Source organism: Tinamus guttatus, unplaced genomic scaffold, assembly GCF_059628265.1.
Source record: "Tinamus guttatus ecotype Peru unplaced genomic scaffold, ASM5962826v1 Tinamus_guttatus_pri_ptg000202l, whole genome shotgun sequence".
In the NCBI taxonomy this organism is placed as follows: domain Eukaryota; kingdom Metazoa; phylum Chordata; class Aves; order Tinamiformes; family Tinamidae; genus Tinamus; species Tinamus guttatus.
In genome coordinates this window covers 2253439-2267749 of record NW_028288736.1, presented here as the reverse complement: position 1 = coordinate 2267749, position 14311 = coordinate 2253439, and the positions used below count along the sequence as shown (strand labels likewise).

Sequence of the window (14311 nt, the reverse complement as noted above, 5' to 3'; positions counted from 1 at the left end):
GGAGTGAATAGCTGGGCAATTGAATATAGCATTATGATCATGCTCAAGCTGTTAGTGAATAGGCAGCCTTCAGCCTAGTTTCTTAGTAAGCCTGTAGAACCATTGGCAAGCAAAGCAGCATCCCAGAAGTATCTCATGGCCTTGAGGTGATGGGATTTCTTGAAGGAATTCTGCTTGCTGTCCTTTTTGTGCAGCTCATACGTCAGCAGGGTGACAGTCATTTTTCCAGCTACAGCAGTCAGTATTGTTATCCATTTTAAAAACACATCCAGCCCCAATTTAAATGCAATATGAAATGTTAAAAAAGTAATAACAGATATTTAATAAGCATGCTTTTATTAGAGAATTTTGCATAAAGCTCTACGTGTTTTCAAAATACGTTCTTTAAAGATTTGTACTAATAGTTGCTAAGTTACATGACTGCTGATTGCGACAAACAGCTCTTGTACAATTTTGCATAGATGTTAACAAGAAAATACTTTCTTTTCAGAGCTTCAGACGTTGTACCGTGAAATGAGACTCCTTGTCACGTGGCGGCTAATCCAGTCGTAGTAGCTGGCCACTTTTGTGTACACACCAGGATGACCAGGCTCGCCACAGTTTTCTCCCCAGCTCACAACACCCCAGACGTAGGCCACATTTTCTGCATCAAAACAGACCAACGGTCCTCCTGAGTCACCTTTGCAACTGTCTATGGAACCATCGTAAGTACCTGAAGTGAAAGAAGTAACAAAAAGTGAAATTAAGTTCACGTATAACCTAGCACACAACATGGAGCTCAGGGGGGTTTTAGGTTGCCTAAACCTAGGGTTTTGGGTTTTAGATCACAGATAACGGCACTTTATAGCCATCAATAACAGAGATTCCTAATGCACACAGTTCATTCCTCCTCCTTTCCTTTAAGTGCAGGGATTTATTTTATGTTTATAGGGGACCAGATTTTCTTCATTTGTTCTGGTGTTATCATGGGTGAATCATGTGAATCTTGTTTTACTCTGTATTTTATATCATTAGAAGTTACCCCTAAAAAGTGAACAAAAGCTAGAAGGAAAAGGTACAAAGACTTGTAACATGGTTTCCTACAGGAATTAAAGGTATGTATGTGATCATACTGTGTGTAGGCCAATGTGTTGGCTTTGGTGTCCTCTCTGCCAAACAGTTTCATCTAAGTTTCACAGAGGGGCAGAGGCTTCAGAATTACATTTCTCTACAAGTTTGGTGGAAATAGATGTGCAGATATGGGAAAGAGCATAGGGATGCTGGGGTGAGGGGGAGAGCAAGCTGCCCAACCAGTACAGTCTCAGTCCAAGTGTCTGCCTTCTGGAGCACCAGGTACCTAAGGTGTGTGTGGGTAAGAGTCACTGCTCATTGCAGCTTTCAGTGATCAATTTGGCAAATATGATGCCAGGAAACTTGAAAGAGGAATAAAGTTCTCAGCCAATAGAAAGCATATTTTCTGGCCAGATTAATCTTGAAGATTAACAAGATTAACTTCTTGAAGAAGTCTTGAAGATTTCCTGCCAATACATCTGATCTTAGAAAGAGCGTTTTTGATGGCAACTTTAAAAAATATAATAACAAAAAATTATTGCTTGCCTGCACATGCCATTTCTTTAAAAAAGCGTCCTGGATACAATTCAGAACAATTTTGAAATAAATTAACGTTGCCCCACTTTAGGACATATTGTTTGGTATAACCTAGAAAAGAAAAGAATATTTTTTCTAAATTAGAAATAAGGGCATAGTAGACATTTTAAATATAATAAATATCATAAAGTGAAAGCTTTATATCTGCTTTTCTACTGAATATAATCTTCAGTATTATCAATCAGATAAACTGCTATTAACACTCTCCTCCTGTGTACTGTAGTACGTTAGCCATATGGTTCAAACCAAAAGCAGAGTGGTTTAATTGCAGCATTAAATTCAATGGTTTCATTTTGTGGTATTTTTACTTGCCCCTTGCTTGACTGCTCAGTTGCTTCTAGAGCCCATGCAGAACAAGCAGTTTCAACAACAAAGAAACACTTATAGTTGCTTGGGAAAAGTATTTCTCATCATGACGTGATAAATCCTCTTTTGTATGCCCCCACTGAGCCATCTCTTCCAGTTTTACCTCACTTAGTTTCCCCTAACATGGATGCCCTTCCTTGCTTCTGAGCATGTTACCTTTCTCTGAGCTTTTCCCAATTTTACTATGTCCTTTTGAGATGAGGGGACCAGATATTAAAGATACAGGTGAACTCTGCATTCACAAGGTTGAGGAGGTTCTCTGTCCCTTTTGTAGTAATTTCTAACTTTGTATTTGCCTTATGGCTGTTACTGAGCATGGACAGAAGTAGCTTCACAGCCAGCATGCAGTAGCTTCAATGCCAGACTGTGATCTCTTGGTAGCACAAAACAAACGCTTTGCAAATCTTTCAAAGTGTGACTTTTTTTTTTTTATCTGGTTTATCTGTCTCCATGCAGCCTTCTCCGGGTTACGCTCAAACGCAGCTGGGACAGGGTGTGCTGACTTTCACACTGTTGGCAGCAGCTCAGGTCCTTGCGGGCTGGGGACGCTGAACTGGCCTTGGTTTTGGGCCACAGTGAGCTACCACCTGCCAGTTGTTAAATACCTTTAGCAGGTCTCCATTTAAGCCACTTCTTTCATATACCCAAAAGGTACTGCACTCCTGTTGTCTCCTCTGCAAAGAAGTATATATGTGAATACTCAACAAATAATGCTATGTTTGCTAAGGGTGGGGTCTCCTTCATGCTGCCGCCTCATTCCGGATGACACAAATGTCTGTGCTACCCTGGGACACACCAGCTCAGGGAGTGTAAATCTAGCTGAAAAATCAACATTTCTTTTTGTCAGGGTACTCTGTAACCAAAGCTATTTCCAGGCTGATTTGCTAAATGTTTGGCACAAAAAAGGAAGCTGCCGAGGAAAGAGAACAAGCAGGATGATGTCCGAAAGTCAAGTCATGGCCTGTGTGGGTTTTTGTTTGTTTCTTTTTCGAGAGGTTTGCACATGCTGCTCTTGAGCCTTTTCAAAATTAAACCTAACAACAATTTGAAAAAGAATTATAAGTAATACATACTAGTAATAAGCAATGTCAAGTACCTTTCTCTAGTCCCCACCCGGAAACCTTGCATGTGTCACCAGACTTGAACATATACTCTGACCAGGGAATACAGGCAGGTGTGGTGTACTTTAGGGAGCATTCTCCTTTTCCAGAACTTTTCAGCTCCATCAAAGCAATGTCGTTTTCATAAGTTGAGGCATTGTATTTCTCGTGGATGATTAGTCTTTTTAACTGGTAAGTATCTGTCTCTTTGTTAAACCGTATTGTATCCAACAGCCCAATCCAGATCCGGTACAGATGAACTCGATTTGCTCTGGAAAAAAAAAGAGCAAAATATTTTAGGTGCTTAACATGAGCGCACTTGTATCTTTTCACTAGCAGTAAACTTTTGCATTTTATTGAAGTTTTTTTTATATAGAAAAAAAAATTATATACATATAGTTTCTTTCTGGACTTGATGTCCAGGAATGTGTCAAGTTTCTCAAGCAAATGCAAAGCAAATAACACTTATTGCTGAGCACTGCAACTAATATTGAAAAGAATGCTAACGTCAGCATCTGTATTCATTGCTGTCACAAAGAGAAAACAGAGGTCTGTGTCTCCTTGATTTCATATAAAATAACAGCGAGAAAGTGTGGAAGGGACCACACCTGCTGCTTCTGGGGAGTATGTTCCTTTCAGGGACAGATGGTGGGACAGATCCCACACCTCCCCAGAGCAGAGGTGATCGGGGAGAGGGGAGGCCCCTTATAGTGCCCTTCTGTGCAGGGTGGTTATGCTGAGCCTTTCCTGCTTGCCCCGTGTCTGCCTGAAGAATGCTATGGCTCCTCAAATTCAGCATCACTTTTTCATCTTTCTATGCACCGTCAAAATAATCTACCTTCTCTGCATCTTTCCCATCGTTAACTTGGGTGAGCTAGTGTTCCTAATTGTTTTATTGTCTAGGCAAATAGGAGTCAACAAACAAGTAGATGAGAAGAGCAGTAATCTCCAAGTTAATTTTGCTGCCTTACAAAAAGGAAATCGTTTCCCAGTTTGTTCTTTTTACCTGACACAGTGTGCAGCAGTCAGAACCCAACAGCCACCAATATAAACCCCTCCACAGTACACTGTTGCACCTTCACTGCCAGTTTCTCTAATTGCCACTTGCCAAGGGAATTCACCCTATTGAAACAACAAAAATCCAAGTAACATTATTTTGTAATCATTGTGCTGTTATTTGTAGTGCATAAAGGGTTATGGTTCATTGTATCACCTCATCTCCTTAACTGTAGCTGGCTGTAAATCCTTTTGGGTTGCTGCCCAGAAATTGTCCATGAATTGTGCACAGAGGGTGCATGTTCCAAAATACAGTACTTCTGCTCACTCTTGTCACTTCGTGCACTCTGTCTCTCCCCCCAGCTTTCAATCAGAAAACCCTTCCAGCCAGTGAAACAGGATTTGGAGTCAGGAATGTAGGATCTGACCCAGTATGATCAAGTATAGCAATTTATGGCTGTAGCCTGATTCAGAGGCTTAGGTTTAAAATCTGTTTTATCAAAATTGTAATATCTAGCTGTAATATTAAGTATTTTACTGAACTATTGTTCTAGTATTTTGCTGAATCATTTTCAATATATCCTTCAATTATAGCACTCTATAATATTTTATTTACGAGTTCTTCTTTTTACATGAATTTGGTGCAATACCACTATTGTTGCTAGTTATGAAATTAGTGTTATAGCTGCTTTTGCTATTTCCAGGCCTTTGAACAGAAGGACAACAGTGCCCATTTTAAATTGATACTGATTGAACTCTTATCTAGTAAGGAGAGTTTTTTTGGGTTGCTTTTTTACCTTTTTTGCAGTTTTCCCACCTATGATTCTTTTCCGTCGAGTTAATGTGTGATTTGTAAGACCGCAGTTTATTTGGGGAAGAAATGTCTTTATTCTTTTTCTTTCTTTAAGAAAAAGGAAAAATGTGTCACAGATTTAAGGCACTACATCAAAAACTTTAGAAACATAATTCTTACATCTCTGTAAGATGACAAGTTATCTTTATTTTGAAAACGTGAGTGCTGTGAGTATTATAAGTAGCTGCAGTAGCAGGAAAGCATAGACAAAAAGTTTCTGCAACTGTTTCTACTTTGAAAATTGTGTCTTGCTCTCACATTATTTCCCTTCATTTTGCATTCTGGCATTCTATGCAATTCCAGCATTCATGCAAATAATTTTAAAGCAGTTCCCTTAGACTTGCTTAGAGTTTACCTCCATTAGTTGCCAAAACATGCAGATGTGGATCCTCAGCCAGGATAAGCTACTACAGCATTGTTGAAATGAGTGGAAAGCAAGCCCAATAGTAAGCTCCCTATTGTGCATACTGAATCTTGAAGTCCAAATACCTGAGTGTTCTGGATCTGCCAAGCTGACTGGTAGCTGGAAAGCCACATATTAGAGGGTATGCAGTGTTTTATGCAGGGTTAGTTACACTTACCTTCATCCATACTGTGATTTTCAACATATTTTTCTCTATCTGTGGTAGAATAATGAATTACTGAAAACATTCACAAATATTTAACTTTGTTCTATTACTTGAATATATGTTTATGTCCTAAAATCGTGGTGGATTTTAAAACAGTAAACAGTAACAGTTTTTAAAACAACATTTTACAAATATAAATATTCTCTGAGCCTCATGCTTGAGGTTTCCTTTCTTAATAGGCACTCCTTGGCTGCCTCTACCTGCAGCTGACCTATATTCAGCACATGTTGGTTCCTAGTTATTTGACTTCTCTAAGTTCTATGCTTAGGGAATCCTAAGAAATGGCCTATTTCTGTCTTCTCCAGCAGGAAACATCAGAACATCCTCCTCTTGCCCCATCAAACATCTGGGAGATTTCTAAAGCCCAAAGAAGCATTAGGTGACTGGATTTTGTCCTCAACTTAGTTGATGTCCTTATATGCAGTGTTCTTCTGGAACAGGGTAAGGGAGGGCATGCAGCTTGAGAGGGAAATTAAATGCTTCCTTGGATCTGGTATGTCAGCCTTTATTTAAATAAAATGCCCTTTGAGTTCAGTTCCTAAATAGTGGCAGAGGCTTTGGCCTATTATCAGGTTACTAACAATAATGTTTACTATTAGAGTTCAGTTTACCCTTGCCGATCGTGTTTACTTTTTGGCTTTAGACTTTGTATCTCATCAGAGCAAGGAAAAACACTGTAAGCTCAAAACAAAACAAATCTTTGCAATAGGGAGTGAAACACCACAGGGAAATTATTATATTAGCAAACTGGTTCAGTTACTTATCCTTGAGGAAAATACTCCTGCCTGCCCTGTCCACAGTTTCTTCACAAATATGGGATACCAGTTTGATAGATGGCTATGTAAGCAAAAGACATAAGCCTGCTGCCTTAAGCCTCTTAAAATCATAGAAGTTTCCCTTTTATTTTTTTAAGTTTTTTTTTTTATTTTCTTCTAGAAGGAGAAGGTATTTAAGCTTTCATTCCTCTCTTGTGACAAATAATATAACCTTCGGAAGATGAACTCTTGCATGCATTTTGCATTGCTAATCTGTTAAGTAATTTAATAATATGCATGGTATAGTTGTAACTGATGAGAATGAAAAGAAAGGAAGAAGAAGAAGAATATAAAACCCTCAAAAGGAAACCTGCACAGTGAAGTTGAGCTTCATCCTCTTCTGTGAGGCAGTCAGCTTCTTTGTTACAGACGTTCTTACTTGGAATACAGATGTTGGACCTGCAGTGGAAACTGCTGCCTCTGCATGCTGTAATAAAAGAGAATTACATTGCTCAAGTGCAGGATCATACGGTTGAAGAACCTTACATATTTAAGGAGCTCATTTAACACAATGTAACATCCATGTTATAAGGCACTTGGTTGTCATTTTACATCTCATGTAAAATGAAATGAATGGCTCTCTTAATTTTACACTCTCAAAACAAAGGTTCAAAAATTTGGGCCAATTTACACCTTACCAATTTCATCCAATGCTTGAATTTATGGCAGAGTTTTTGGACTTCCTTTCTAATCTTATGCCAATCTATTGTTTAAGGACATATCTCTTTAACAGAACATCAGACAGTCATCTAAAATTATCCAGATAGCCCAATATTAATCTAAAGATCACTGAACTCAGTGGAAAGGTTTCAGTTAACTCCAGAAACCATCGCTTCCAGCCTATGTAGATAAATTAGTACCATTTTGGTCAAGCAAAATCTAAATAAATCCCCACTAAATATATGAAGCCACATATAGTTATTCTTTTAAAATGCCTGTGATTATGTTTCCATCAGTTTCCATGATTGTTCTGTCTATTCAAATTTATTGACAATCATAAAACTACAAATTATTTAGGGATAGTGATGGGATTTGTAATCCATATTATAGTTTGGCACCTGAAACCCAATTTCTGAAAGTATTCTCCTTCATTCAGGTTATGTGAGCTACTCTATTCCTTGTTTTCAATGAAAAATTTTACACTTGGAATTGCTGATGCTGAAAGAATAATTGTTCATGAACAAGCTGTGCACCAGGAACTATCATATATATTATTCCATGGATGATGTGGCATTTAAGAAAAGCTTTACTTTGTTTTGAAGATGGCTTATAAGATGATGCATTAATTATTGATTTTTATCAACTAATGATGCATTATCATTTGATATAACACTGGTAATATTTTATATCAGTATTTGATATGGTCTCCTAAATATCTTTTTTTTTTTTTTTTGTATTTTTTCATTCCGAGAGATCACTTGCCTGCTTCAGAAAACTGTTATGTCTCTATTTTTGCCCTTATCTATACTGAAACTATGGTTTGGTTGCCTTAACATAGTGACTCTTTTGTGAAAGTTTTTGCATTCTTTGGGGAAGGTTTTCTGAATGATTTACAAACATCTGAGAAAGTAAGTGTTACCTTTGCAGCACAGCTCATCACTTAGGTCCCCGCAGTCGTTGATTCCATCACAGGTGTTAGTCAAAGAAATGCACTTGCTGTTGACGCAGTGGAACTCGCCGGCCGAGCAGTCTGTGCCGCAGGGTGAAAACACAGTTAGTGTGGAGATATCTGTAGATTCACAGCTACCCAGGGAAATATTTTTCCTACTCGTTTTATTTAAGCAGTTTGGCCCAAGGCATATTAAGGCTTGCTAAAGTAAGTAGTGATCTTCTTTGGACTAGCTCATATATTACATATATGTAAAATAAACTTAAAATGAAGAACTCCTTATAGATCTTTACAAAGAAAATACTACTGACCTCTGACATTTTCATAGCAGTCAAGGCTAACAAATCCCTCATTCCTGTCTCTTGATTTCTCCACTATATAACATTCAGCAAGACTTGTCTCTAGGCCTCTGCAAGTTATTTGAAGACACTGTGATGGATTTAAGGTAGATTTTATGATGTTGGAATTGGACTGGTAGTATTGAGCACCTCTGTGAAGACACAAATAATAACAATTCATATAATTTCAGTGGATTGTCCTCTGCTTTTATTGCTCGGACGTTGTGTGATTTTGGTCATGGCCAAGAATTTTGGTCATGACCAAGAAAAAAACTACAGATTTCATATGGAATGGGATGTGGTGAGTAGGAGATTCTACTATTTTGGGAGGGAAAGCAAAACAAAATGATTTTTTTTTGGCCAATTGCTGCATTGGACTGGCCCTGGATTCATATGTAGCCCTGCCAGAGTAACCAAGTATCATGACAGAAGATTCTGCTTGTATAAAAAAAACTTGTCAGTTTGTCAGTGCTGTCTCTGTATGGACACAGATAAGCTGTAATTTGGAAACTGTGGAGGTAAATTATTGCATTAGGTTGGATATCCTTTATGTTATCAGAATCAGTGCATGGTGAGGGAGCTCAGGAAGATGCAAGATTGGGATTTAATAAATCCTACCTCAAATGTGGCTGTGATTTTGCCTGAATGTTGCCCTGTTAAAGCATCTGTGTGTGCGTCTCCTAAACAAATACCTACTGAGTAAATAAGTAACTACAGAGGCTTACAATGGAGCTGAGGACTGAGTGTTCTGTCTCAGCACAAATTCCGTCTGTGTAATTTCAGGAAATAGCATCAGTCTTCTGGTAGGATTGCTGGGGGGATCATTCCTACGTGCCTAAGTTAAATTAGTGGTATATTTGTAAAAATATTGTTTACGGGATATAAAAGGAACTCGTTATGATGAGTTGAGTGCGTAACACAGCTCATCAGCGTGCTCACAAGATAGAGAACAAACTGTGTGCAGCTCCAGCCAGTCCTGGGGGCAGAGCAAGCAAGGGCAGCGGGGCGAGCTGCGCGGAGAGCCTTGTTCTGGTGCTTGCCAGCCTGGCTAGTGCGAGGGGCAGAGCAGAACTGAGCCCGCGCGGAGCCACGCTGGGGAGCTTCTGGGCACGATGCGTGGCTCAGGGGTACTGCGCAGTGCTGCATCTACACAGATTCCCTTGCGCCAAGCTGGCAGGAAAATCATGCATCAGTCTTCCGTTTTATTTTGAATTAAAATAATTATGGCCTGAATGGGATCCTATATTCTATTTGCAATAGAATAGGGGGAAAAAAAAACCCCAAAACACTACATTTTGTCTTTCACTCTCAAGTGTCAATTTAAGAAGCTTTTTCAGGATATTACAGCTGATACGTTGTATTTGAATCTTATTAATTGTTGGCTGACAGTAACTGACCCTAACATGAGCCCCAGTACATTTTCAGACCCATTGCGGTTATCCAGAGAGAAAATCCCCCACACTTACAACTCAAAGCCAAGGTGCCTGCAGGCCACATTTGCTTCATTCATAGTCCACTCACTATCACATACAAAAAGATCCTCTCTGCGATTCACAGGTTTTACTCGAAGCAAATTTGAATCGCCATGGCCCAAAGAAACTTCAAATGTTTCTAAAAAAAAAAAAAAAAGAAAGGATTCAAAAAGAAAGGGAAATCCCCCAAAAGCATCAAATCCAATCTTATTTTATAGAAGCATTTTAGTGGAAAGACAGTACAGAAATAAAGCAGATGTAATTTTAACTCTTTTAGACAGTAGAAGTTCGCATGGAAGGAACAACAGACTGGGAAACAGAACCTTTAGGTATTATTCCTGATTCTTCTGGCGATTGACTTTAAGTCTTTTCTCAAAATATGCCAGTTTCAGGACAATTGAGGATAATGGTTCCTACCTCAAGAGTACATGGAGGCCTGCTGAAAAAAGCTTGCATCTTAGTATCATGAGTTTCCTTATAGGGCTCTTGATAACCAGTCAGCAAGATGCCAAGTGAGACAGTTAGATCCTGCAACTATTAATTTTGTGGCAAAACTTGAGCTTTTTGAGTAGATGCAGCTTCCCAGCCCTTAACTTAGTGAAGCCCCGCAGGGAGATGGCTAGGGACCGCAGGCAGTTTGCAGCAGCCTCCTGAGGGAGGGAGGGAGGCTCAGGTGAAGGCTGCTGTGCTGCCAGAGCCCTGAGCAGCAGCTTGATGCAGCCTGCAGAGCAGGAGAGGGCAAGCGCGTGCCCGGGCAGCAGGCGGGCGGCCGCGCTCGCGGAGCAGCAGCTCTGTGTCAGAGACGCGCACGCGAGGTGAACGGCACGCACCTGCTCCCCCTGAACTCCCCGCACCTTTAACACCTCCTCCGCGAGGTGTCTGTCCCCGCGGCCCCCTCCCTCTGCGCCTCCCACCAGGTCTGATATCTGGATGGAAACCTTGGCACGCTTTTTCCTCATTCCCTTTCCTCCATTTCCACCAGATAGTTTGACAGATACAAGAGGCAGAAGTATGAGTGGGCAGCTGGGCCTGACAATCACTGTAGATTTACGAAAATCAATAAACAGTGCCCATTTTCAGTGTTCTCATTTTCTGATTTATGTTTTTACTACTGCAAGGAAATAAAGCGGCTTTCTGAGCTGTAAGTAGTAAAGCATCTACTTTTCTGCAAATGCATGACTGATATATTTTGGAAAAGGAGATATTAATACCTCCAGACACGCAGTTCCCATTGTTCAGAAACTTTGCTGCAGGCTGTTGACATTCATAGCTCTTTAGCTGGCAGTAAGTTTGGAACTGCCTTCCATTGGTAGAACAAACTGCAGTGCCATTCTTTGGGCACTGGTAGGGAAGTTTACAATGGCATTTTCCCTCTGCACATCGTTCCCATGGGTTACAAAAAACTTTCTTACAGGAATTGTGTGTGTATTGGTTACTTAAACATTCTTCTATCAAGTAGTTCTCTTGCTCAGCTGGCTGGACAGGCCTAACCTGTTTTTCTTCAGCATTAGATGCTGCATTCTGCAAGGCACAAAGTTAAAAAAAAGAAAAAAAATCAAGACCAGGAATTACAACAGCTACCGAAAGTCCTGCAAATCCCTCTCTCCAGCAATGTTTTCTCACACACCTTTTCCTGTTGTACATAAAGGTATTAAGTTTCATTTATGGTGCCTATTCCCTTGCCTTTTACCACCTCATCCTTCTCATTTTTTTGGGGAGTCTTTTTCTTTCTATATCATTCATCCAGTGCAATTTTCATTTCCTGGTTCCGCAAACATTGCACTCTTGTTCGAACATCAGCTGAAATTCATAGTAGATTATAAATGTTCTAAGGAAGTGGTTTAACATACCACAGCAATGGGATTGTAAGCAAAGTTCATAATGGGAGTTAAGTGCTAGGAAAATAAAAAAGTAGCAACTTGATTTTTTTTGAGATGTTTTATTTTTCTAATTGGCTCTGAGTTCAAATCTCACCTGTAAATATTAATGAACTACCTAAAAGGCAAGTATCTGTAAGTATCTTCAAGAAATTTGAAAATGAAATGTCCTTCCTGATCATCCTTTTTTTTCTCTTGTATCTTGCACATCAGTGGATTTCCAGCGTTCTTGCTGGTCATTACTGGACTGCAAGGGCTGATTCTGACTGTCCAACCAACCATCTCTAGGTGAGTGGCTCTATATCTGAATTTATCTTCATGTAGCTCTCCAGAGGCTACATAGTTGTGCTTATGCTTAGTAAAAGCTAAAGGTGGGAACAAAATTGAAATGTGAAAAATACATGGATGGACTTTGCATAAAAAATAAGGGAAGGGTTAGCCCTCAAATGTGATTTTTCAACTTTGACTGTGTCCACTGAATCAATAAAGCTTAGGTTTAAAGTTCTCATGAAGAAATCCTGGCCCTAGTAAAATTAGTGGGTATATTGTTGGGGCAGCTTTTAGTCCAAAGCAATTTTTAACAGTTGTATCATCTTACTAAACTTTTTCTGCTGTTCTCAGGTCAGTAAAATCCAATGCATAATCTCTAAATTTACATGCCAGCCTATTAGCCAGACCTGGCTTGGCTAAGTCTCATATTTTAAAAGACATTTCCCCACAGCTGCACTAAATGGGAACCAAAGCAGCTGATTTTTATGTAAGGGTTCTGCTAAAAGACTCAGGTTATGGTGAATGCTGAACCCACATAGACTTTAATGGGGCACTTTTGCCAGAACAAATTCCAGAGCAAAACTTCAGGCATGTTGCCATGTTAGAAGTTAAGATCATAACCTCTTTTCTCAAAAAAAAGTGCGACAGGACAAACTGCTGCACCTTTCTCTGATCAAAAATTTGGTTTAGGATCATAATTAAAATCTTTTCCAGAAGACTGTTAATGTAAATCTCAGATTTAATTGATACCATGAAATAGAAAGCTTCAAATATTCAGACTGCGCTAAAAGAAATGGATTAATACTATGAAAGGAAACTTAAAAAAAAAACTTCTACAAAAGTAATCTTGTTGACTTTTTTTTTTTTTATAAATTAATGATACCACAATAAAATAAATTCTTACCTCTGCTCCACAAAAATAAAAGAGAGACAAGAAAACCAAGAGAACTGGAACCACACTCATGATGAAGTCTTATCTCTCTTTTTTGAGAGATATCCTCCAGTTAGGACTCTTTTGAATGCCAATTGTTTGATTTGTGTTTAATTTTTAACCACTAGTAAAATACTTTAAAGTGTATTTAGAAATAAAGTGCAGGAGCCTCCATTATTAACTGATAAATCTGATCTCACCAGAGGGATCCTGCTTCAATCCATCTGGTTTTACTGTAACTGCAAGAAGAGATAACAAAAGTAAAGGCCCTAAAGTAAATGATTAAAAGGAAAAACTTATTAAGAATGCATTCCTTTGCCAGAAGAGACTGACAGAATCATCAGTCTGATTCTCCTGGTTATAGGCATTTATCTTAATCAGATGAATTAGTGTTGAAGATAAATGTATTTTTACACAACAGATTTTATTTACATATATGGGGGGTGTGAGAGAAAATGAAAAACAGACATGTACTATCCATTATATAGTCAGCTAAATTATGGGCTTATATGACAAGATTTTATAGAAAATTGCTCCAAGTATTTGTCAAGTGGTTGAAGTATTCTTTCGAAAGTCAGTTTCCAGAAAAGCAGTAAATCAAAACAAGAGAACCAGAATCCTCCACAAATAGCAGTACAGGCTACATATAAGATGGTAACAGATTTTTCTTCTAGGCGGGCAGGTTACTGAGGGAGGGTCATATCTCTTCCCTGTTAAGACAACTTTCTGCCCTCCCAACTTTTTTAGAGCTCAGTGTCACACAGTGACATTAAAAAAGGCCTCATCATTTGAGACATGGTCAGTAGAAGCCTGGAGTCTGAGAGGGACTGCTGGAGCCATGGATTGTACAATGCTTGGGATTATGTTTGCGGTTCAACACAGCTGCTACAAGCAGATGAAATGAACAGAACTTGATCAATGCAGTCTCAAGAAGGTGAAAAGGGGGCTGTTGTCTTTTTCATTGTTTTCATTACTTCATTGTTATATATATTTTTTTCTTGTTGCTAATGACTTTCCCGTCACACCATTATCAGAAATGTGTTCCTTTTCCCTTATAAAGTGGGTTTACTGCTGTCCACCCTGAGATCTTCGAGACCCATCAGGGCAGGTTTGAGAGATGCCCGCTTTCCCTAGGACAGTGCTGTGTGCGTGCAGCCTGGGGCCGCTCCAGCCGCCGTCCCTGCGGATCGGACACGAGGCACGCTTGGCACAAGGCTGTTGGAGCAGAGGTGGGACATGGGCTTCCCCTCTGCGCGCTTTGTTCTTTCAGCATGTTTGGATGCTGCTTTCGCGCTGCCGGCGGCCCTGGGGTTCACTCCCTGCGAGGACCCCTGCAACGCGGGCTGCAGTCGCAGCTGTTCGCGCAGCTGAACGGAGCGCGCGGCGGCCCGGAACAAAGTCCCGCGAG

The 14311-nt window shown here is 39.6% G+C and overlaps 1 protein-coding gene across 1 annotated transcript; it reads right to left on the bottom strand.

Moving 5' to 3' along the window:
- Positions 1-383: 383 nt before the first annotated feature.
- Positions 384-12975, bottom strand: CFI (complement factor I). Its single transcript, XM_010223768.2, has 12 exons — positions 12877-12975; positions 11037-11346; positions 9820-9964; positions 8327-8505; positions 7986-8096; positions 6717-6833; positions 5544-5582; positions 4907-5010; positions 4120-4235; positions 3110-3384; positions 1597-1698; positions 384-712 (listed from the first exon to the last, which is right to left on the bottom strand). Exons 1-12 carry the CDS (start codon positions 12934-12936, stop codon positions 495-497), a joined length of 1776 nt encoding a protein of 591 aa, XP_010222070.2. The 5' UTR covers positions 12937-12975; the 3' UTR covers positions 384-494.
- Between the last annotated feature and the right edge of the window lie 1336 nt (positions 12976-14311).